Raw genomic sequence first — 25,997 nt, 5'->3', positions numbered from 1 at the left:
GAAAAGCTGAGAGCCAGAGCAGGAAAACTGCATGAAAAGAAATGTGAATCTTGGCAGGCAAGAATAAGAAAGATCATGACTACATGAAAGGCTTTAAAAATATGACAGCACTCTGAACACTGCATATTGTTGAAGAAAGATCCTCAGATCCTTCAAGATCCTGGCAAAAATGAACCTGTGAACTGATAAAGATAGTTGTCTTGATGAAGGTGTAATTCTCACTACTTCTCGAAGGAGTAGAAATAAAAAGTGGGGCAGGGTAAAATTGAATCAACAACAAATAGCTGGTGATGGCTGTCTGATCATTTTTCCTTTAGATAATTGCTCAGTGGTTGTGTCATGGAAATAGTTTCATGTAGTGTGGGGATCAGTTTCAAGCTAACCAAACTTTGCACTGTCATGATGTTCTATAAGCAACATATATTGGATCTAGGAAGATACTTTACCTGTTTCAGTAGAATCTGCTAATCTCCTAAATTTTCCTATGTGAAAGTGCATATTACTGGGATACTGGTTATCTCCCTGATTGTTATGTATCATTATTTCGTGGAAATTTTGTCAAATTCGTAATCTGTGAATAATGTAGTATGAATTTGCTTAGTCACATACAGCCTAAGTCACATCTCAGTATTACCTTCTTTGTCTTTTTTTTTTCTTTTTTTTTTTTTTTTTCAGATTTAGTGTCCCTCATGCTTAGTTTGATAATGCCAGTATTATACTCTGTTTAAATTTACCACTCTTCTGCTATCCCTCCAACCAATACCGCAGTTGCAAAAGACTCCCAGCCTTCCTGATCCTGCTTGTCACATATCAGAAACGTCACCTAGCACATAGTAAGTGCTTTCTGAGAGTTAAGCTGGAAGAAAATGGGGTCACAGGGAAGGAACCACTGTGGCAGGTCCATTCCCTCCTCTGCAAGAGGGGGCATGCAGTGCCAGGGTACCGTGCAGTCAGCTGCATGCGTGTGAGTGCATGCTGCTTGCTTTCTGCTCCTCTGGCTGGGTTTCATGTTTCGCATCACGACCTGTGCCAGCACCACTTTATTATGGACCCCTTGATGTGCCTGGGAAATGGCATCTCACCTGAACCACTCGTGACCAGTCCCAAGAGAATCACAGTCCTGCTCCTGCCTTGGAGCTTTCATTACAGCCTCTGTTTGCTGCAGTTGAATTCTTCCTGATTTATGTCAGCGTGATGTCAGAGCAAACTCTTGACTTTGAATCTCTGTTGAAATCTTATCTTGCAAACAGTAACAGTTTGCTACTGTCACTATCTGAACTTGGTCAGCTTTGTTTTCTTCACTCACATAGCATTGGTTTGTTTTATGTAGTTATGGTTCTACCAGCTGCAAACACCATACTCTGCTTCAGCCAACTCTAGGTTATTAGGTTATGAATGCTAAAAATTATGAGCAGTGCTTTAATTTACATAGCTATAGCCACACATCATCCAGAGTGAATAAAAGCCAGATTGTAAAATAATTACAATCTCTTGAAGTGGAGCCAGCCTCACAGACCAGATCCATCCGTCTTCATTAATTTGTATACAGTTCTTTTACCAGAACAAACTTTCTGAAGGTACTTGCATGGGAATGCTGAAACAGCTGCACAACTTTTATTTTGAAGAAAAACAAGTTGAGCCTTGGAACAGTGTGTTTTAAAGAGCGAGGGAGAGAGTGACTCTGCATTTAAGACTTTGACCAGCATGTATAAGAAGTGCTCTCATGGCTGGAATAATCTAAATCATTTTTACCTGGGTGGCACTTGGCAAAGCTCCCCTTTTTTTCCTGCACAGTCAAAAGGAATCTAGTACAACTCTGTGCTTCGATCAACTTGACTCCAGTTTTGCTCAGCCTGCAGGGTCTGCTGGTGCACGGACGTGCCTGTCTTATGTGGCCTCTATGGCCCTTTTCTGCTCAACTATCAGAAAGAGGGAGGGAGGCTTCCCCCAGCACCAAAATATCGTTCTGTGTGCTCTCTGCAGCACAGTAGCTAAGACCAAGTTTCCTGATTACTCCCTGGTCTTTTTGGAGTTATTTGCTGGAAGAAGTCTTTTTTCCCTCTTTAAATGGATGATTGTGTTACAATCAAGAAAAAGCATCTCCAAAGACCAATCTTTAGGTAAGTGATGCTATTGTTTCTTTGAACTGAAGACATTATGAACTTTACATCCCATTTGTTAGCTTAAAGTTCATATGCAAACGCACAAAAAACTGCTCAAGAAAAAGAGTTTAATGCTAGATAGTATTAGATAATTTTGGTGCTCAGATTATGTTTTTTCTACTTGTATGGGGACTTTTTTTTTTTTCTTTCTGTCATCTACATTTTCTAAAGTTTTGTTGGGTATCGCCTTTATTATGAAAGAAGAGCAACATAGCTCTTGAAAACTTTTTTTTTTTTTTTTGGGTGCGCGTGTTTTGTTTTGTTTTCCTACAGCTCTGCAGTCCCTCAGTGTATTCTGGAATTATAAAACTGTTTAAATGTGGAACATGAGTCTTGGTTGGTTTAGTTGACTATGTCTGGACGGCAGAGTTTTCATACTTGAAATGATGCACCTTATAGAGTAAAGGAGCTTGCTTGCTGGGACATGCAGCCAAGAGATTATCGTATAACTAATTCACAAGACTCTTCTGATAGGAAAAGCTCATGTCCAAAGAGTAACAAGTTGGCTGTTTTGTGAGGTCGTTCTTCACTGCCTCCTACCTATGTGATTTTGATCCATGAAATAAGTTTCTGATTATTTTATATTTTAATGTCAATTGTAAACTTTTTACAAATCAGGACTGGATTTATTTTATTTATCTTTTACTAAAGCATACCCCTTTATTTCCTTTGGCCACTGCTAACTTCAGACTAAGTGATCTTGCATGGGAAATAATATTTCTCAAACTACTGAGAGTAAGGTTTCAGTGGCCATAGGATTAAATATACCTGCAATAGTTAACACTTCTGTTTATGGCTAGTGACATCTTCAACAAAACTCCAACTCTTGCTGGATGACCAGTAGGATATTGAAACCACAGTGTTTATATGACAAATACATATAAGATTATAGATGGTCCCAGAGCAAATACAGGTTTGTAATTTATTGGATGGCCGCTGCTGATGTCATATATTATGAGATTACAGTAATGGCTGGCATTTCCACTTCAGAGTAAACTCAGGTAGCCATGCCAGGATTATGTTCTGCTACCTGGGGAGAAGTCTTTCAGCAGTGTACAGTTACGTTGAAGAAAGGGAATCCAGAGATTAAAAGGTTATTACAGGAATAAAATGGCCTAAGTTCTAACCTTAAATTGGAATGTCCTGTGTGGATTTGCTATGCAGTTTATATCAGAAATTAAATGAAATGTGTTGCACTTCAGTAAGGTGGGGCTAAGATGTTATTTTGTAGAAAGCTGTTGACTGAAATTAATAGTTTAGTTCACTATATTTCTGTTTAAACATCAGTTACCATTTTTAAAGGATCTATGATAACTATCCAATAAACTGTAACCTTTAAAAACTTTATTATAAAAGCACATTCTTCACAGTCTTTTGGGGCCATTAGAATTGCAGGCGAAGTGCATGTGTTCAGAAATCTGCTGTAGCTCATATAGCACTGGATAGTTTGCAAAAGTTTTCTTAATGGTTATCTCCCTAAATTGTCTTGTGGTTGTAAACTTAACTCAATGAAATACAAGAAATTTTAACATTTCTTACCCAATTCATTCCTGGAAATCAGATTTAAATACAGAACAGCAACTGTTGCTGGCATGCTTAATGCAGAGCAAGAAAACCCCTAATATGGAAAGCCCCCTAAGAGCCCACGGCTATGCAGTGACTCTTCTGGCAAAAGATCGCTGTTATACTACAGTAAATGCTTAAGAAACATTTCCAAGGTCAAGACCAGCACAATATTTTAGGCAGCTCAAACAGAAAGACAATCTCCGTATGCCATAAAGATCGTATCATGTTCAGTAAATACAGATGCTATCATAGTACATTAAACAGATGATTTTTTTTTTAAGTGTACTCATTTTCCTTCTGACTTTGGAAAACATTCTCCAGTGAAATAGTGTTCTTACACACGAATTGTGAAGACTTAGCCTCAGTCCTTTTAATCCTGTAATTTTCTTCCCATGTAAGTAGTATTCTTTTAGTGGGTGCAAACCTTACATTGAAGTAACTGAATCTGCAGTTCAGATGATATTTTTTCCCACAAAAAGATAAGAAAATATCAAATTGATCATATATAAGTGTGTGTGCATGTGTGTGTGAGTGTAATCTGTATATACAGGAAACAGTAATTTGAGATGCACACTAAAAAAATCAGGTCTTTTTTGGCTTTCTTGGGAGCTATATCAGAACTTAAGTACCTATGAGTATCTCCCTTAGCAAGGTACATTTACAGTGGATATATACTTTTGTTTGAGTTGCCTTCCCAGTAGCAAAAAAAAAACACAACACAGACTGAGGATCTATTGTAAATGTTACCTTCCATGTTACCAATCCTTCGTGTATGATAAGTACTGTATTTTCAGATGTGGAAATCAATATTAAAAAAAAAAAAAATCACACTTTTTTTTTTTTTTGTTAAGTCCTGAATTAATGAAGAAGTAATAATACAAAAATGCTGTGAAAGAAGTGTAACTTTTGATATTTCCAACCTAGTTGTGCTGGGAATTAACTAAAAAATTCATTCAGAAATATAGCTGTGTAAAAAAGCCTAGCTTATGATTCATATAGAAGTGATTGCTAAATCATATCAATTTGGATGAAATTTTGTAATTGCATCAGAACCCAACTGCCAAGTACTTAGAGATTCCTGCCTTTGTTAATATCAAAAGATCGCCTGTTACATGTGAAGATATTTCAACAGAGCTCATAGCTTGGATATTCACTAGCTATTTTAATACTAACATAAATTACTGAGGACATTCCATATTTTTATTAAGAACTGCATCTTGAGCATATTTTCTATAACTGGAAATGGTCAAATTAATTCAAACAATAAACAAATCAGCTTTCTCAAAGAATGCAGTGGGAGCTTCATAGCTCTGCCATTTAAAATTGGACTGAATAAAGCCATATAAAATATGCTTTAGGGAACAAATCCTTTCCTGCCAACTGCATAGATTAGATGACATAATAAGTGTTTCAGTTCTCAGATTTATGTGATTTCTATTAACATAAGAATCTCCACAATTGTTAGGCAATGCTTACACTAAAACTAATGTTTTTCTACACTCCAGTCTGCTTTTTGTTGTTTTGTTGTTTTGTGACTTCCTTGTCTTCACTGTGAATGGAAGCAAAAGAATCAGAGTGTCATAAGATAAATTGTTCTTCTGGTAACTGCCTTAGTGGGATCCAAGAAAACCTGGAATTATTTCAAGAAATCCATGGCCTTTTGAGATTTCCTGATCAACTGTAGCTGGATAATAACAATGAATTTGTCCTTGCTGTATAACTTTGATTTAATGTGTTTTTAAAAATATTAATACATTAGCTTCAAAATAACTCTCTCTTCTGTTCTGTTTGACACATGTTCTGTGGAAAGATAAGGCTCATGGTGTTCTTTCTCCTGCTTCTCAGGAGAGAACAAGGGTGGAAAAACACTTGTTTTCCAACTCTTCAGGGAGCTCTACTGCTATCTTTAATATGGTGTCTGCCTATGAAAGAAGCTTCTTGTACTGTCGCTGTTGTTCCATTATCTTTGTTCACTATATATATATGAATGTTGTATTAATTGCAATTAAGTAGACTAGATCTCTCTGTAACTTTAACTCCTCTTTTACTAAGAAAATGACCCAGTCCAATTCTTTGGTCTCTTACTTCTAGTTCTGTAAATAAAAATTCTGCTTTGTTATTTTGTTTTACGATAAAGTCAGCCCCAAAAACTGGATCCCGAATCTTACTGTGATCCACTGGCAGAAGCTGTTCCAGCATGATTCTTACACCACTGCAGGGCACATAGGTGATGCCAGGTGATGGCTGTGCAGTATATTGCATATGTTTACAAAACCAGGTTTCTACAAAATATTTATACTGCCATCATTTGTGGAATAAGATTAATCTATACCAGTAACTTTATTTTTCATTTACACATAGTATAGTAAAATATAGAAACATCATGTTCCGCGATTTCTAGACATTACAACTTTTTGGCAGACTCTTTTCCTATGGAAAAAATACACCGACAACTATTTTCTAGCAAAAAATAACCATCAGGGTAATGCTCTCATGCTCTCTCTTTTCAATCTTTTTTTTTTTTTTTTTCTTTCTCTTTTTTTTTTTTTTGTTCTCCTGGAAGCTCAAAATATTCGGGAGTTTTCCAAGTACAAGTAAACACATCCTCATATATAAGAATGTTTTTTTTTTTTTTTCTTATTTGTTAATTATTGCTTACTCTTTTTACACTATGACTTCAATATGTTATGTACTGAACAGGTATCCTTGTGTTCTTGTGTTTTGCAGGAGCATAAATGGTGCTTACACCTTCTCAATTAGAGTTCGTGGAGTAGGCACAAAATCAGAATATCACGTGAAAAGGATGTATCTCAGTGAAAAATAAATGGTTGTAACAGTAGGCAACCTAGAAATTAGTAGACTTTAAAGCTATATAGTGGTATAGAAGCTTGTAAAAAAAAAAAAAAAAGCTGTTTTCTCACTTTATTTGTAGTGGTCTTCAGTGGGTCCAAATTATTATTATCCTTATTCCTCGTGTGTAGAGAATAAGCAGATATATGGGAAACTTTGCTAGGTTTATGTTGAATAGTGCACTACAATTACTATGAATGTACATTATATATCATTATTGCTAGCGATCGCTTAATTGTGGATTAATGTAGCATATTAATTTAATGTGCTATAATTTATTCCAATGGTGTAGGAGGAAGGTGGGAAGGGAAGAGAAGATGTCATCATCCTTTGCTTCTTACTTTAAAGAAAGGCTGGAATGTAAAAGCACAGTTCCACAAGAAAACCCTGACATCACATTTCTTGATATCCCTTTGCCCTAACAGCAAAGTTTGCTGCACCTTCTGCAAGGTTATATACAGTGCATAACTATGGCCATCTCATTGGTGATATTGCTGAAGGTATTTTCTGCCTACATGCTTGCTTCTGCCTCTTCTGTGTGGCTCTAATGTGGTTATATTGATGGGTAAATACCCTCAAATTATGTTGTCGTGTATTGGTTTAAACAACAGTTGTTTTTAAATGGCAGTACCTTAAAAGACTTAACTTAGAAACTGGAAGGAGATATAGGTTAATATAAAAAGTAATCACAGAAAAAGTGGGCACTGGGAGGAGGCTTGAGAGGACAGAAACATCTGCTCTTACTGCAAAACATACTATATGGTAGAGATGGCTATCACCAGAGTGAGATAGGAAGTCAGGAGAACTTTTACATTCATCATAGAAAGATAGTCTAGATTGCTGTTGAAGTGACGGGGGAAATCCCAGCTGGTTTTGAAAACTGAGTTGTGAAGAGGACTATTTGTTTTGGTACTTTTGACAACAGAAAACAAAAGATTTGGTGGCTTAGAACCATGGATTATTATTATTTTTTGTACTAAAGTACAATTTTTTGTGTACTAAAGTATAACTTCAGACAGTTCATTAACAAGAACACGCTTTTTTATGTAAGCACTGTTCTGTATTGTTGTGTATCCAGTTTTGTTCTTCTCAGGGTTTCACACACTAAGGAAAATACCATATGAAAAACAGTTTTGCATCATATCTCATGCTTCTTATTAGAGCTTTCCCTTTATTCATACTTAATCAAGAACTGATTTAACAACAGTTTTGACTGTAGACTTCCAAAGAGAAAACATTAATTTTTCGGATGGTAGCAGAAGAGCAGCCACAGATCATGCATTGCTAGTTGCATTTCAGAGGAGTTAAGAAGGAAAGACAGGAACTTCTAATATCCCTGAAGGATTAGAACTGACAGTACTTCCGTAGAACAGTACTTAAAGCACAGAAAGCAATGGTGCAAGAGAAAGAAGGCAGTGATTTATTTATTTATTTATTTATTTATTTGCACATTCTAAAGAATCGAGAGGATGGGAGACAGGAAAGAAATTGAATTCTGTTGAGATATGAGGTGGAATTCTGTTTTTCCCTGGTGGGGATTTTTTTCTTCCCTATTTTTCTCTGAATAATCAGAAGTGATAATGTAATTCTTTCTAGGGTGGAACTGACATATTCTGAAGGCAGACTTAAAGAATTAAGCTGTAAGTGCAAGTATTTCGGGTCCTGGCATTGTGAAAACATTGTATTGGAAATATGTTTCATCAGAGCTAGTGGGCCTGTTATGTGGAGTTCTCCACATGGTTGTGACAAGGCCCATGAGTGAAGAAGAAGCACTGTAAGTGGCAGTGATAGACAGACAATCACTGTCCCACACCACAGATTAGCAAAATGTTTCAAATTGTTGGGAAAAGGAGTTGTAGCATAAGGTGCCTCACAGAACTTGCAGCCTTTGGCATGGTGGGAGACCATTATTTTTACTTCTCCTTTGCATTATCCTTTTCTGGAGAGTCATAGGCTAACATTACCTGGTATAGTTTAAGAATACTAATTCCTGCTTTCCCATGGCACTGGTTCCTACGCGTGCCACAGAGTACTTGGTACCCATTTTGTCTCAGCTTAACATCCTTTGTATCCATTTATGAGTGCCTGTGAATGAAAACTGCAGCTTGGCCAGTGCAGCAGCTCTGTGAAGCAAACTTAATGAGTCAGCAGAGGAAGTGTCCTCTCTTGTATGTTTAAAAAATAAGCAGGTTTTCCATGTGGTAAAAGCAGAGTTTTGAATCTGTTTCTGTGGCAGGCAGAAGGCTGCACTGGAGCATGGCTTGGCACCTGGCTGGGGTCAGGGACCAGAACAGAGGTGGGTCTCTTGCTTCCACGTCTATGATGGACTAGGATGGGAACTTGCTGTGAGGAGAAGCATCAGCAAAGAAGGGAAGGGGGCTTCCTTTATGCAGGTTTTAAACAGCTGCTTCTGTCAAACAAGATGAAACAGCTTCCAGCATAATCCTGGCTAGATCACAGGAATCTCATGCCCATCAGTTTTAAAAACAGACTAGTCTGACTTTCTGGGTTTCCAAGCTTCCTGTGTGCACATAAATGCACTTGAAGCAAAAGGAGTCCTGGTCTACCCATGAGCAGAGCCACATCAGACAGGCCTGGTCATTGTATTGTGTTGAGATGTTCATTAGTGTTTGTTCATTAATCTGCCTGGTAATTATTTGCATTAAATATGAGAATGAGAACTGGTTATGTCTGGAAGATACCATGTTTTAAATATTTATTTATTTATTTTACTGTTGTAGATTTAATATATTAGTGTATTCTGTGTGTAGAATATTCTGGCCTGTCCTTAAGGTATTATCAGATAATGTTATTAAAAGTTGATTTCCAAACCAGGAGAGAATAGCAAAGAAAATCCAAGCCAATACTCTGTTTATTATTGGATGTTATGGGAATCTTGGTTTCTGAAATGTTTAATATTCCATTTAGCCAGCGCTTGCAACCATTTATTTTAATTCTTCAATATTTTGTCTTTTAGGTACACAGAAAAGCAGATAATAGAAAAAATGATACAAACTGTCTGCCCACCTAAGAATCATGACTATGATGGTTTACTTTATAAATGCATATGAAAGTGAAAATAGGATTTGGCAAGGCATTTAAAAGAGTTACATTTTAAGTATTTTAACTTTTGGAAATGCCTGTGGTGCCTATGAGGCAATAATGACAAAGTAAATTAACAAAACCAAAAGAGAGTCTGAGAAACAGTTTACCCAAATCTTAGGAACTGTTATCCAAAAATATTACCGGGATTCTACTCTCAAGTGTGATTTTAAAATTGTTTTTAAAATGTGAATTTTGGTGACCATGATAGACAGTCATCAAATGTATAGGTTGCATTGGCATAAACCTGTGGTTTTCTGAGCTAAGCCGCTAGTGTACAAAAATGGACTTAATTATATGTTATTTGTTAAGAAGTTGGCCATTACAACACTAGTTTTGAATCAACATCATTTGCTCTCATATTCTTTTCTGGCAATCTGATTTTACTCACAGCTTGAAAACCTGAAATTCAGCAGGAGGTAGTGGAGTATAGGAAGGCTTCATGTGCAATACAGGACCATCTACAGATGCTAACCTGGCTAATGCAAGCAGTTCAATTACTCTATCCTTTGTTAATACCTTAACTTGTATACATGAGCTTGTGCATAGTCGTAACTCAAAACAAAAATTGTTGGGGAATGAGATAGGAAACTGGACAAGTGGGAGGATCAGGGCTTGTGTGAACAAGTGAGGATATGAATCTCATTCTTCTACCTCCACGCACCTTGCAATGGAGGTTTCTGCAGTGCTGTGTGTGCCTGTTGCTGCTGGGGTGCACGCTGCTGGGGTGCTTCAAGCTCACCTGGTGGTTGCATGGTGCCTTCTGTCAGCATCAAACTGGGTTTTGAGCGTGGCTTTAGCCACTCCAAGATGTCTCTTTGCTGCTCCAAATTTCTGTACTTCCATTATACCTCTTTTAAGTTGACTCCTTTTTTATTTCAGAAGTCTCTCCATAATTCCCTGGTGAATTCCTGTGGCTGATGGTCATCTTCCTCTTTGACATAAACAGTTTTGTGAAAACATCCTTTCAGAGAGTTTTTTGCATCCCATCCACACACACTACTTACTCTTGCTCCTACTGTTATACATCCAGCTACTTTTTTTGCTCCTACTGTTATCCAGCTACTTTTTTTGTTTTGTTTTGTTTGTTTGTTTTTGGCCAAAGACAGACACTGCAGACACCTACACAGATGCAGATGAAGCGTTAGGAGTTTAAAAACAGGATGTCAGCACTAGAATTGAGCTTGATGATTGGGTTGAATGTATAAGGATCCAGAGGATCTAATTTGGGTAGGAAAGGTCACAAAGACCTACTGGTGGGAAGAATCTGTTATTATTCAGAGGAGAAAATATATGGAAAGACTAGGAGGAAAAAGTAGAGAGAAAGTCCACAAGTATGTAGATACTGGTAAGGCTACATAAGGGATGGAAAAGAATGGATTAAAAAAATCCAAAGCTGGAGATCATTTATGATTTAAAGAGTGGCTTTAGTGGCAGAAGTACACCGAGAAGTTGGATAAGAGTTTGTGGAATTGAGAATGAGAATGGGTGATGAGAAGCTGTGCAGAGATGATGTGAAGCGAAAAAAGAAAAGTGGATAATAAAGAAGTGAAGGCAAAATTAAAGGAGAAAGAGAATGAATAACGTAGAATATAATGAGTGATGTGGAAATGCAAAGACAAGCAGGTGGTGAGCTGACAAATAAATTAATGAGAGTATGGTCATTTGCAGTTTTACATGCTTACTTATCCCTAATATACCACAACATAAATAGTGTTAATTACTCCATGTTATCTGTAGGTAGACTACAGATAGTGACTCTGGTGAAATATATTAAATATTTAATACTGTCTTGATAGTCTGGTTGGGATACTGCTAGCGTGCTGTTTTGTACTACTTCTAGGAAAACTTCCAATGATGAATTCAGGAGACATTACAACAAGATTAGTAGTTAAGTCATTTTCCAACTGGCATGAGTGAACTTTGTAATGTTTCTCATTAATATTGTTAAAAGTGTCTGATTGTGTAAAGTACTTCAAGGAAATAGTGATCTGAAAAATCCACTTAGGAAGCAGATCCTGTTTTTTTTTTTTTTTTTTTTTTTTTTTTTTTTTTTTTTTTTTTTTTTCAGTTTGCAAAAATGAAGTGAAGCGATTTCCCAATCACCAGAAATGTTGACACACAGCTTTCCTCCAGGCCTGCAACTAGTGTTTGAAACATTGCCTGACATAGAGGAATAAAGTCAGCTTGATTCTTCTGTATTGCTATTCTGATTGTTGGAGCTCTAAGGTTTTCAGTCTACATTCAGAGGTTAAAGCATGCAGCTCTAACCACACAATGGTGGTTGTTATACACTTTATGGGTAAACATCTGTATTTTTGGAGTAAATTAGTTTAGTCTTCTGGTAGCAGCCATGGACAGATGTTTTGTGCTGAGCTGATCTATCTTAAATTATTAATCCTGTTACTTTAGGCAATCAATTTTTCAGCACCAGAATAATAGGTCTTGCTAACCTCTCATTTTAAATGTAATGATGTCTTCTTGAGGCTTTGGATACACATTAACTGGAACATTTGTATTATGCAAACCAAGTAAAATGCATTGGTGTAAAACTAATGTATTGCACTAACCTTCACTGTTGATAATGGACAATTAAAAGAAATTGTTTAAACATTTCTGTGAACCAGAATTAATAGCTTCCTTAATGACGGAGAAAGGATTTCAACGCTATAACGACATGGTTCATAAAAATTAAAATTTAAATAAACAAACATTATACTTGAATAACGGGGGTGGTATTTCTAAATAATTAACAGAATTTTCTTGTTGTTTTGAACACCAACAACCAAAAGCATCAACCAAATCCCCATAAAAATGCATATAGATTTTAAACAATGTTCAGCAAGACTGATCTAGGTGGAATGATTGCCCCTTCAGGGACACAATTAAAGTGTACTGTTGTTATTTTACCAGGTCTCTCCATTTACATTCCATCCATCTGGAATGTAAAAAAATAAAACACACCAACAAACAAAAAAACTAACCAACCAACCAACCAAAAAACCAAACACCTTCAATGACTCTATTACCTAATGTATCATACTACATAAAGGTTTTCTAAGGAATCCAGAAGAGTATTTCATAGCCCAGCCTGAACTCCGTCCTGCTACTGGCTGCTTCCATGACAGGACGTAGCTTCCTTGCATGTTCTCTCAATGTATGTGCACTAGAGTGAGATCTGCAGGAAAAAAAATGTCCAAAGCTATTGAAAAGATTGCTTTTTCTCTCCTCAGTATATGGAGGAATACTTTGTCATCAGCTTCTTATTAGGAACTTTTCTCCTTGTTTACTTCTCTGGCTTTCAGTCATCTCTTTGTTCCACAAAACCAATCCAGTTCTTCAGTATTTCTCTTCAGGTGAATTTTCCTTAATTTCTAGGTTTTATTGTTTCCTTTTCCTTTGTGGTATATCTACAGCTTTCTTCAAACTATAATTCCTCCAAATGGACAGATTATTCCAGTAAAAAATTATATAGGTGTTAGTTGAGAGAAAAATGAATGTGTCTCAAAAACGAAGCAACTCTCTTTTATATTACCAAGACTTGCTTTTTTAAGCTATTATCCCTTCTTAGACATGATATCATTCCCAAGATAATTTCCATATCATTTTTGGTGTTACTGCTTTCTCATCAAGTGTCTCCATCTCCTTTCTACAGCATTTTTCAATTGTTTCTATTAAATGTTATTTCATGTAGTAGGAAGAATTTCTTTGAATGAAATTTTTATATAACCTCCTCGGTACTTGCAACTTCACCCATTCTGGTCATGTTCACAAGCTCTTATAACTGAGCTTTATGTCTCTATACAAGAGAATGTGCAGTTGATTTGAGCTGGCATCTTATGATACCACTTGAATTGTGCTCTTTCTGTGGCAGTGAACTATTCATAATTGTTTATTCAACCAGACATATCCTCATTTTAGGTAATTTCATCAAAATTATATTTCCTTACTTTATGAGAATGTCTCATTAGGACAGCAGGAAAGACTTTATTAAGTCATTATATTACAAAAACACTTCTTCTTACACACTAGACCAGTTAGTCTAGCAAAGAAGAAAAATAAAGAGATTTGACAGGATTTGCTTAGTCTTAGTACAAATCAGCTTTGGCTATATTTTATTACTTTTAAAAACATGTATGCTCCTTTAAAATGTTTTATTAACTATGTGATCTGTTTCTCTTTGTGAATCTCAGTTATTTTTACTGATTTTTTTTTCATAATGTTTTCATATTATTTTACTAAAAAAAATGAGTTCTTGTTTCATTATCTTTGTGTGCTTTTGGCAATTTCTGTTCTTCCTCATCTTGGTAATTTTCTGTAAATTTGCTTCATTATTTGCTCCCTGTTGTCATTTAATAAAGCTACCTTTTAGCAAAGGCCCTATATTTATTTCTTATGTTTGTTTTTCTCTTCTAGGCCTTTAGTTTCAGCTGGAAGTAAGTTAGGACTCTTGCTGTGCCACTGATCGCTTTGCTGCTAAGAGGATTGTGTCTGTCAGTGCCACCAGTAACTATGGATGAGCAGCATCAAGAACAAAATTGATCATGTGCCCCAGGCAGAATGGTTTTTGACCACTGACTTGCACAGACTCCTCCTAGCAGAAGAGTGAGGCGTGAATTCTACTCTCACCAGTGGGAATCACTCTTCTTGATGGCAGATTTGGGATCTTGGTGGATAGAGGACTTGCACTAAGGGTAGAGCATAGCCATGTGAGTACACAGTGGCCAGTCTTATGCAATTGCTGATGTAACTGCATTCTTCCCTTTTAGCTGATTTCCTCAGTCCCAGATGTGTCTATGTTGAAGAAGTCCTTTGTTTGCGAAAATTTCACACTTTAACCATGCTCTCCTGCAGCTTTCCTGAAGTATGGAGGTACTTTGGCAGACATCCCAGAGTGGGTGATGCTTCTGCCCAGTTTTCTTTGGTGGGAATACAGTCTGGTTATCAGGACCACTGTGAATATTCCCAGTGTCAAGATTGTTTTGTGGGCCAAGACTTACTAGATGCAGACTAAAGAAGAGATAGTGGTGTTGACATCATTTTGCTTTCCACACACTTTTCCCCTCTACAATCTGAAATAACAAGTGAAAGACCTACTTCTGTGACTACTGTCAATAGGTAAATTTAGCAGGTAAACTCCATTTGCCTCCCATCTTCCAAACATCAAGACCCAAGTAACATCTTACCATACATTATATTGTACATCACAAACTAGTATGTGTTAATTCAGGCCTATTGGGTGGAAAAACTAGATCAGGACTGAGTATAAGCAAAAAGGGAGAACCAGGCCTCTAATCAAAGCCATGAGTTACCACCTCTTGTTTAAAGGTAGAATAGGACTCCAAGTAAACATTTGAGTGAGCTATCTCACTGAACGCAAATTTTTATCTATTGTGCTGGTAAATAAGATGTGAAAAAATTCAGGGATAAAGCAAAATGCATTAACCATCCTGAAGACTCTCTAGAGAAGTGTCCAGTTTAGTTTATTTTATGAAATTAAGTAAATCCAAACAGTAAGCAAACAGCATGGATAGCATACCTCACAAATTCCTCATGTTTAAATGGCTCAAGGTACTGATAACGAGAGAACCTACTGTAACGAGCACACCTACTGTTCTACAAGTGCTCATTTACAGCAACAGTTTTCTTTCTCGTGCAATAGACTCTCCTGATTTTGTATAATGAATATTCACAGAACAAAGTGTGACTGGGTAAATTGGATTGCTGTCATTGCTGTCCTAGGATATTGTATGGATCCTGAAGAGATTCACTAATGTGGTACTTCTTAGGCTGCAGCACAGATGTTTGAAACTTCCATGCAAAGCACCCTTCTGAGACCGCCAAGTATGCATTTATAGAATCTTGCAGACTGGTTTGGTAAAAGGGATTGGTTTCATTATATCCATATTTTTTCCTGAATATCCTTTGATGCTGTTTCTTTACTAAGTAAAGATGTGATCCTGCAAATAATTGTGCTCATGGGTAGTCATTATGAGAGGTCTAATGAAATCAGTGAGACTGCACATAAGAAAACACTGTATTTGACAGGGTTTCACAGTATTAGCCCATAGAAGATGAACAGCCTATCCAGCACTGATTTGGATTAAACACAGTGTTATTTTTAATCTAATTCTTCTACTAATTAAAAGTATAACATTAAGACTTCTGCAGTATATGGGATGATGGTCAAATTACATGTGCAGACAAAAGATCATATTTGTAAGAAATCAGAATGTAAAGAAAATTTAAACAACTTGGACATAACTGTAAATTTTTCTGCCTGGGGGAAATTGGTCAAAAGTCTGTCTAAAAGAGGGCTATGAAGATGGTGAAGGGTCTAGAGAGCAAGACGTATGAGGAGTGGCTGAAGTCACTGGGTTTGTTCAGCCCAGGGCAGAGCAGGCTGAGGGGAGGCCTCATGGCGGCCTGCAGCTCCCTCAGGAGGGGAGCGGAGGGGCAGGCGCTGAGCTCTGCTCTCTGGGGACAGCGACAGGACCCGAGGGAACGGCATGGAGCTGGGACAGGGGAGGGTCAGGCTGGGGGTTAGGGAAAGGTTCTGCACCCAGAGGGTGGTCAGGCACTGGGACAGGCTGCTCAGGGCAGTGGTCACAGTACTGGGCCTGCCAGAGTTCAAGGAGCATTTGGACAATGCTCTTAGCCCCGTGGTCTGTTTTTTAGGTGGTCCTGTGTGGAGCCAGGAGATGGATTCAACTGTCCTTGTGGGTCCCTTCCAACTCAGGATATTCCACAATTCCATGATTCTATGAGAAGTTTGAGTAAATGTGACATAGAGAACTACTGTGGATTGAATTATTATAATAGTTAAAACTATTATTTTAATTTTAAAGCTCTATTGTGTTACTTTAAAGAACCCTTAGTCCACCTGCTGAGTTATACATCTCTCAGGATTAATGCTGTTCTGCATGAAGACCATTTGAGAAATAGTCTGTACAATATTGTGAATGTTATCATTATAATTTACATAATACAGTATTTCAATATCAGATGATATATTACAGAAGGAAACTGAATATTACAATCTCATAGTATGCAAGAAATTTAAAAAATGGAAAATGGCTTTAGAGATTGTTGACTGCTCCAAGTATAAGAATCAGTTATTTCAGAACATTCTTTATATAGTAATTTGCAGTGAACAAAGCAGACAAATGACAGGAATGGCTTAATGATCATATATTCATGTCTTTATTATTTCTAACTAAATACTAGTCTTGTTTTAATTTATACATTAATGGGTTTTAAAACCAAGAAAGGATTACTGTATTTACCTGTATTGCCTTCACACTTAGCAGTGTACATATAGTTACTCAGAACAATTCTCTGCTTCAAATTCAGTTGCATTTATTAAATAAATCACATATTCCAGAAAAACATAAAGGTCAAATGATCAGCGATAGCAATTGTACCACACGTTTTTGTTTCATTGGCTTTCATTGTTAAGGTATGTCTAGTGTTATTTTCTCAAGTTTAAACTTCATTTGATCCACTTCTATAAGTTTGTGGGATTGCTGGATTGAAGAACTTTTTTTTTTTTTTTTTTTTTTTTTTTAATATATAAATACATTTTTGTCCTTTTCTGAGATGTTGTAAATTCTGTCCTAGGAACTCTAAATTGGCTCTATTTTGCTATAATACTAAAATAATTCATGTTTGGCTGCTTATCCCTTATGATACATGTGTACATGTATATGTATCTTTTTATTTAAGAGCTCAACAAAAATGGTGAGATTTATGAGATTCAGTCACTCAAACAAAATGAAAAAAGTATCACTTAGTTCAAAATTAACTATCTAACCTGAAATAAAAATACATAATCTGTGGATCAGAAGGTATTTTGGGCTTGGCTTCATAGTCTCTTCTTTTTATATTTTACCACTTAGATTAAATATCCACTAGGATAAAAACCAATTCCAATTTTATGGCTCATGGGCTAATATCTTTATCACTGAGTTAAATAATTACCTTTTAACTTAGCTCAATGACTATCTTTTCAATTATGTGAATCTTTTTGTCAGGTTTTAGTAATTAAAATCACAATTAAAATTAATTTATTGGTTAAAAACAAATACAAACTTATCAATGAATAATTCTAATTAAACCTATTTATTAACCAGCCTTCTAACAGTACGTGACACAGAACAGTGATTTGTTAGACACAGTGTTATTGGACTCTTCTGTGTAGTTTTAGTGCCTGCCATGGCACCCTCCAAAAGATCTCGATTTCATCACAATGCTGTACTGTTTTCAAAAGAAATATTCTTCTTCCTCATCAGATTTTCAAGGCAACAGAGAGACTTTCTACTCCAAACCACATGGATCTTGTCTCTCTGTAGTTCCCTACACCAGACATTCTTAATTTCCTCCTTACAGGGATCCTTCTGCCTGGGCCTCAGCTCCTCAAGTGATACCTCTTTTTGGTACCACCATGGGGTATCTCAAAACTCCATAAGGTTTCACCACAAAGACCATGAAATATATATTTATTCCTCTTATTGCTCAGACTGTTACTGATCTGGTTCCCTTGGAAGAGAATTTTCTGGAGGAGGAATAGCAGATGCCAGTATATTTGTCATCACCAGCCGAGCCAGACATCCTTTAATCATGCTCTTTTATCCCAGATGATTACAAATCCTTCCAAGATCTTATGAGAAAAGTTGCCTGACATGTATGTGGAAGCAATCCAGGAAAATCCTTATAGTGTTGAATGTATTGCACACATCTGTGCCTAGATGGATGGCTTTAGCCATCAATGAAGAATTGTTGGACATGGCCAAATTCCTTTGGCGAGCAACAGATCCTTTACTGCCAATCTCCAAGAGAGTAGATTGCCATTAGTTTGGGCCTTCACCTGAGCAGTTCTTTACTTGCCTCTGCTGGACTTTCTGCTGTTACAAGCAGTGAGCAAAAAGTCTGAACAGCAGTAGCTTTAATCTCTTCCATATGTAAAAGTCCAACTGTAATTTTTCTATACACTCCAACACAGGATTCCTGGACCCCCTTTACAGACTAATTTCATTAGGGCCTGAGGAAATTTTAAGATCTTAATTAATAATACTCAGCTTGTAAACAGAACATCACTGAAGGCACTTTGTGCTGATTCATTATTTTCTCACATCCATTGTAACAAGCATCAGTCATTCATCAGTGTTAGAGAGAGCTCTTTAAGGATTACAGTTTTTTCCTGAAAAAAAAAAAATAATAATAAAGTTTCATAATTTAGCCTAAGGATTTTCATATAATGATATCAGAGTCACATCTCCGCCATCAAGAGGCAATTGGGAACATGTCATCAGAAATATCTTAGGTAAGCTCTCAATTGCTTTGTGCAACAGGTGCTTCAGTCCTTTAATCATCTCTGTGTCCCATTGCTGAACTCACTCCAGTATGTCCATGCCTCTGTGTACTGGGGAGCCCGGAACCGGGCATAACACTCCAGGTATGTCTCACCATGGCTGAGAGGAGAGGATCACTTCCAACCTGCTGCCAATGCTTGCTTCTCCTAATGCAGCCTAGAAGGTTGTTGGCCTTCTTTACCATAAGGTACATCACTGTATGATGTTCAGCATGTCCACCAGGACTCCCTTTTTTTTTTTTTTTCCCCTGTCGAACTGCTTTCTAGCCAGTTGGTCTCCAGTCTGTGCCTGGGATTATTCATTCCCAGGTAAAGGTCCTTGTCTTCCTCTATGATATAAACTTCATGAGATTAATATTTGCCCATTTTTCCAGCTTCTCTAGCTACCACTGCAGGGCAGCACAACCATCTGGCTTATCAAACACTCCCTGTTTTGTATTGTCTGCAAACTTGCTAAGGGTGCTTTCTGTCTGTGATGAATGAAGATGTTGGACACGTTGGTCTGGGTATTTCTGTAAAGAAAACCTTAATTACTGAAGTCTCCATGTGCAAGGAACTCTGCAACATGAAAAGTAAAGTTGTTTTTCTAACTGACTTCACTAACCTTTTGGTGATCAGGTTCTCTGAATGACAGAATCCTGCAAACTGGGTATTCCTAGAAGGAAAGAGACTTACTAGGTAACCAGGACTAACCTGCTGCATTTGTATGTAGTGTATGATTTTAATGGCTTGTTCAATGAACTTAACTAACCTATATACCAGTTCCTATGGAAAACTAACCTGTGTCTTAATAAAGTACAGTAAAATGCTAGGTAGTTTGATATTCTCACACCAATGGGATAAGACTGCTCCATTATGTCAGTTACCAGATATTAATGATATCAATGATACGGATGCATAGGAAGTGTTTCTGGCAATGTGATAAACAGCTGTTACAAGGGCTATTAAATATATATATATATATATTTTCTGAAAAGCCAGAGCATTCAGGTGTTACCAAACCTATATCTGACAAGACATACCCAAATCACATCAAGAAAGACCATGCGTGAAACATCAGATCTAAACAGGAACACGTTGTGTTTAACATATCTTTTTGCAAAAATGCAAACAATGCTTAGTGGTAAGTAAAACTCTTCAGTCCTAAATCCCTGTCTGATAGTATAAAGCACATTGTTGCAGCTTCACAAATCTAGATTTAATTCTCTACCTCTGGCTAGGTAAAGGAGTCCATCCACATGCTGTCAAAAGTAGAATGATCACTTTGTGGTTTTTGTTTGTTTTAATTTGTTCAATCTTAATAGTGTAAATTAAGGTTAGGCAAAATTGTTACTTTCTTTTTTCTCTGAAGTGGTCACTAAACTTGACTACTGTCATGCAGTATTGTATGTTTGTTCCTTCTTTTCAGACACTTTTTTTTTTTCTTTTCTTTTCAATACCTCTCAAAAAAAGAATAGCCCCCTTTTTATTGCTCTTTTTGGGAGAGGCACCTTGAAATATTTTTCTTAGCTATTTTAGAGTCACAATATGGAAATCTTTGAGAACATCTGACCTCAAACAAAGTGTTTCTTGATGGAGTAAGTGAATAAGTAAAGAAATGTATAAAAAGTTGTTTCTTATATTTAAAGTATTCTCTGTTTATCTTTTCCTTGATGGTTTCTTACCCATGAGTTTTAAGTACTCCATAGATATAATTAAGTACCTTTTCACTGTTCATGGAACGTTATGCAAACTAGAATGATTTCTGGCTGTGATTAACTGTGATTAAAGTGGACAGGAAAACCTTGGCTCATTTAAGGGATATACAGACTGCTGTCTCCATTCTGCTTTAGAGACGAGTGCTCTGTCTTCTAGTCAAAACATTTCACAATAAAAATTTAACAGGCTGGAGAGCATTTCCAGAAACGAACTGTTAATCTGAATATGAGCTGGAATAGCACAGAAAAACAAGTCATGAGGAAATGATACTTAAAGGGAAAGGAAAAATATCTTAACTTTAAACAAATTTATATCTCATGAATGCCATTCCTTGAATGGGAGGTCACAGCCAGTGATGTCCCATCTGCTGCCCTAATAGAAACCAAATACTATGACTGTGCTCTGTTCAGTGCTAATGCAGTATTTTCAGCATGTAGTAAGTAGCTACAGTGCCAGGAGATGGGGGAGAATGAGCATTTCAGAAGGAGGATAAACTATCACATGTGGACAGGTCTCTGGACAGTAACACAATTCAAGTGGGAAATAAAGACTGTAAAGATAAAAATGTAGTGTGGAAGGAATGGAAATCGCAAAATGCAGTTGGGCTAAAGTTGCCCAACACTTTGATTATAAAGATGTGTTTCATTCATTTATAATCTTCTTAAATATACACTGAAAATTTCCATGCTTGCTCTACCAGGCTGTTTTTTTTTATTATTATTATTATTTTTATTATTTTTTTAAATCATTTGAAGGTTTTAGTCAAAACAGTACAGCCATTTCTGAAGCTAGGCAAAAGATATTGCTTTCCATTTGAAAATTCAGATTTTACTTTAGAGATGTTGTTGGGTTCCCTGCCACTTGAAAGGTGACAAAGTGGATATTTTGTCGTTTGCATTGTAACTTTTACTGACATCATGAAATTTTATCTCAAATTGATATAATGACCTTCTACTAAATTTGAGTTGTAATAGACTCAGTATTGGCTTGCTAGTTTTGCTTGCTTGCCCAGACCCCAGCAGATTCTGTCCAGCTCAGGAAGGGACTGTCTTCAGAGGTCCTCTGTGCTGAATGGAATGGGTTTGAAATTACAGAGCAGCTCTGTGAAGGGACTTTCCAAGACAGTCACATTGTTCTACAGAGTGCTTGTGTTAGCAGTTTTGCTGTGAGATTCCTGTTTCCTGCAGATCTGAGGCTCAGGGGAAAAAATCAAATTTGTCAAAATAATTAAAACTACAACTGCTATATAAAGCTGAGTAAGAATCTGCACAGTAAAGTAAATCAAAAACCTTTACACATTCTGGGTTTTATTTACATTAATGTGAAAAAAAAAGAAAAAGAAAATATACATAGACAGCTTTCAGTAACAGTAGTTACATGTGTTGCAGAAGCAAAATTTCCTCCCTTTTTCTCTTATTTTTTAAAACCTTTGTATAAATAGAACAAAGTGAAACATAAAACAGTGCTATTAATTATTTCCACAATCTGTTCTGATCCTGCCAAAAAGGATATTACGAAATTTGCTGTTAAAGAGGAACGAAAGAAGGACATTACATTTATCCAGGGACTTTCACTAAACAATGAAATATCTTGCATTCTCAGGGAGTATATGAGTCAGAAAAATAAGAAGAAATACTTGATTTTGCTGTTAGTGTTTGTTTTAGTTAAGGTCTTTGTTCTGTCTCTTGTGACTGCAAAAAAACTGCTGAGATCTGTTTTTATTATGAGAATGCAGTACCATCATCAAAGGAACAAAAGTGCATGAACAGTGTCATTGCTTGGCAAAGCTACTTAGTATCCTACCCCCACTTTTCATGGTAATTCTTGGTATGATGTGGCCGTCTGAGTTTTCTCAGATGAGAAGGTTTAGAGCGTGTAGGGAGCAAAAAGCTCATGGGAAAATTCCTTTTGTAACCTCTTCTCTCTTATTATTCCTGACCGTTAGCTTTCTATTCTCATCTGTGCAAAATGTGTCTGCCATAGTACAACTGTTAATTACTCATTTGCTGTCTTGACACGAAAGAAGAGAATTATTTATAAAATTACTTCAGTACAGCTTCTGACTGATGAAAAAAAGAAACTCGTATTTCTTCTTAAAAAAATCCAATAATAGAAAAGGAATATGAACTTAAGACATTTTAGTTGTGGAATCTAGGGATTCTTTTCTGTCTGATAGAACTGGCAATCAGCCTACAGTTTGTTCAGATCATGTTAGTTTTTTGATTTTTAAAAAGTATTTTATTTTCCTTCCTTCCAGTAAAATAATATTAAACCACATTCTATAAAAAGGTTTTGATAGACTGTTGTATATCATTTCATGAAACTGCATATTTTAAAGAGGAATCACAAACCTTTTGCAGCCTGGACTGTTCCTCACCATCTTTATGTTGTGTTTATTATTCAGATTTTAGTGTGCCTAGAATATTTTAGGATTCTGATATGTTCTGAAAAAGGGATACAAAACATTAATTTTGTACATTCAAAGAAGCATTTTTGGTAGAATTATAGTTTCATTAAAATCTGCTGATTGCTGAGATACCCCTCAAGGAATACTCAAGGGAAAAAAAAAAAAAAGAACTGTTGTGGGGTGTGAGCTGTCCACTGTCTCAATCATATTTTTGTTGAGATTGTGACCTAAAAATTGATTGTCCTGAAAAAGTGCCTGAGACTATTTGTTGCTTCATTTTCTGTCTTAAGCATGGAGGAAATGCTCAATGATCAGTTTGTTATTGAGGTCTTCCCTGCAGGCATTGATTGTGTCCAAAGATGCAATCAAGAAATAATGTAAGGACTGCCTTTCACTACTCTGTAAACAAAATTGCATTAAAAAATGTAAGTTAAATGTAAGTTAAAATAATGTAAGTTAATAGTTCTTTTTTTTTAAAAAAAAAAAAAAATAATAATATTTACATGTGGAAGGTTGAAAGATTGCAAAGAGTTCCTATAACATTACCAACATGCCTGTAGTGCTGTGCAACATGCTTCAAAGAAATATGGGCAATAACTGTTTGATCATTAGTGCGTGCACAGGTAAGAAAATAGTTGCATGGGAAACTGTAGTAAGTAGTGATTTTCCATGCTGGGCCTGTCAGCAGTTTTGAAATTTTCCCAGGGTAGAGGAGAAAGATAAAAAAAATAGATAAAAAGGTAGATTTACTTGTAGGTTTACTAATGCTCCAAAACACCATCTGCATACGTCATTGTTACTCGGTCAGTATACTACGTATATTAAAAAATTATTATTTTTTTTTTCTTCCACAAATCATATTAACTTATTTGTGGAAATTGTTACTTTGATCTCACTGATTTTTATCAGCTCTCTGTTTATCTTTTAAGCCCTTATTACTCTGCTTAATTAAAATTCTGTACACTCTGTTAATATTGGTTTTCTTCCTTATAGTTTAGCCATTCACCAGCTTCTTGTTTGCCACAACTTTGTCTATTATATTTCTCAGTAGCTTTTTTTTTTACCCGACAGAAAGGCTTAATATCTAAGTTACTGCATGCACAGAGGCAGTCTTGCATGTGAGTGCATCTCAACACTCTAATATTTAGTTAAACCATCTTTCTACAAATATAGGTAGAGAAAAGAAGTATGTCAGGATTAGCATTGAAAATATCCACTTACAAGGTTTTCCTCTACTGAGATCACAAAGACTGCTCAGCTAATGTAGTGTTTTCTCATTCTGATGCTGGGCATGACCTTGTGCAGTAGGCCTTTCCAAGAGTGCATTTCCTTTCAAGATATGTTTTCTGACTGCATCTAAACTTGTCAGCGTCTTCTAGCTGAGTCTTTGTGTAAACGAGAACTGAAGGAAAAACCACAATAATTTGGACCTGTTGCTGGAAGTAAACAGGCTTACATGGATATATACAAGTTGTTGTAATGGACAAAGGTGAAGATGATTAGTATCAGACTGGGTGGCCCAAAAGCCAGAAACAGCCCCCAGCTTCTTCAGTTTTTGCTGTCATATGAATTTAAAAGGAACATAATTCCCAATAAGAAAAAAATGGTTTGATCCCAGCAGTCATGGGACTTTTGCTGTATACACACATGTTAATTCCTAGGATGCTGAGTGAGCTTCATACCATCTGCAGGCCATGATATGTTCAGAGAAATGTGGTCCATGCTGCCACAGGGATAGCTTTGGTAAGAAACAGACCATTTTATCTGCCACTGAAATAGGCTCGGCAGTATTATTGAAAGTAAAGTTTCCCACTACACCCAAACTACATTGAGATCCTCCCTGTAGCACATTTCTTTCCCTGCTTTGCACAGCAGGATGTAGCAGTGTCCAAGGGTTGAGTCTATTTGCGCAGGTGAGCTGGGGGAAGCCAGTCTCTTCTTTATTTACTAGGGTTGCAGACAGTTTTTTAATTTTCATCACTGACTCACCTTGCAACCACCCTGCCAGGTCCCTTCTGGAGAAACTAGGCGGGCGTAGACAGACAAGAACAGAGTATGATATCAATCACTTTTAACACCATTTGGGGTAATATGCAGTTAGGTATGGCAGAATGGATAGAAGGTTGTTCTATGTAAAGCAATGATGCAAAATTTCGCCCTGGTATAGCAGATTCACTGTTATAGTCAATAATTCACATAGAAACATTGTACTGTTAATAGTAAAGGCTATAATATACTAATCTCAAGGACGATTCCCTGTAGGTATGCTTTATCACTTCTGCATCAGTAATGTGCATTTAAATACTGTATTTAATTATGTTGACATCACAGAATATAAGGCCAATTGGCGGTGAAATTAGGGCCAGTAGTAGGCCTAATGCCATTTGAATTCTACCTTTATCCCTAAATGACAGTCTGAGTTTATGCTGCCTTTTGCAGAGAGGTGCACCTCATACCACCAAGGAAATCCAGAAGATGAACCCAACGTTGCTTAGCTGTTCAGGGGACATGACCCTGTAATGGAGGTATCACAGAATACTTGTTCACAATATAGCCTATTTCCCTCTGGTTCCATTACTGCATTTTTTATTTTATTTTATTTTATTTTATTTTATTTTATTTTTTTTTTAGCTGAAGAAAGTATGCATAGTGTGTTGGAAATATAAACAGAGCTGTAAAAGCCACAAGGCATCCTTAACAACAGTGCCATCAAACCTTCTGTTTCACAACTAAGTATCATGTTTTCCTTGGATTTGTTAGCACTTTCTCACTGTTACTTTTTCCATCAGCAATACTATCTCAGAATGTCAGAATTCATTGGAACAGTTTTAAAAGGTACAAA

General features: G+C 36.5%; 1 protein-coding gene across 12 annotated transcripts in view; it reads left to right on the top strand.

Moving 5' to 3' along the window:
- Positions 1–25,997, top strand: part of PDE1A (phosphodiesterase 1A) — a 209,032-nt gene that overhangs the window by 91,312 nt on the left and 91,723 nt on the right. Inside the window, exon 1 of one of the 12 annotated variants that reach the window (XM_035331269.1) lies at positions 1,651–2,120. The exons of the other annotated variants lie outside the window; for them this stretch is intronic. Within the exon in view, the coding sequence (XP_035187160.1) occupies positions 2,068–2,120 (53 nt within the window). The 5' untranslated portion in view covers positions 1,651–2,067. Of the gene's footprint in view, positions 1–1,650; positions 2,121–25,997 lie in introns of those variants that run through there. 12 annotated transcript variants of the gene reach the window in all.

The sequence above is a fragment of the Oxyura jamaicensis genome, chromosome 7, assembly GCF_011077185.1.
Source record: "Oxyura jamaicensis isolate SHBP4307 breed ruddy duck chromosome 7, BPBGC_Ojam_1.0, whole genome shotgun sequence".
In the NCBI taxonomy this organism is placed as follows: Eukaryota; Metazoa; Chordata; class Aves; order Anseriformes; family Anatidae; genus Oxyura; species Oxyura jamaicensis.
The sequence above is the reverse complement of the archived record's forward strand: the minus strand, read 5'-3'. Positions and strand labels throughout refer to the sequence as shown.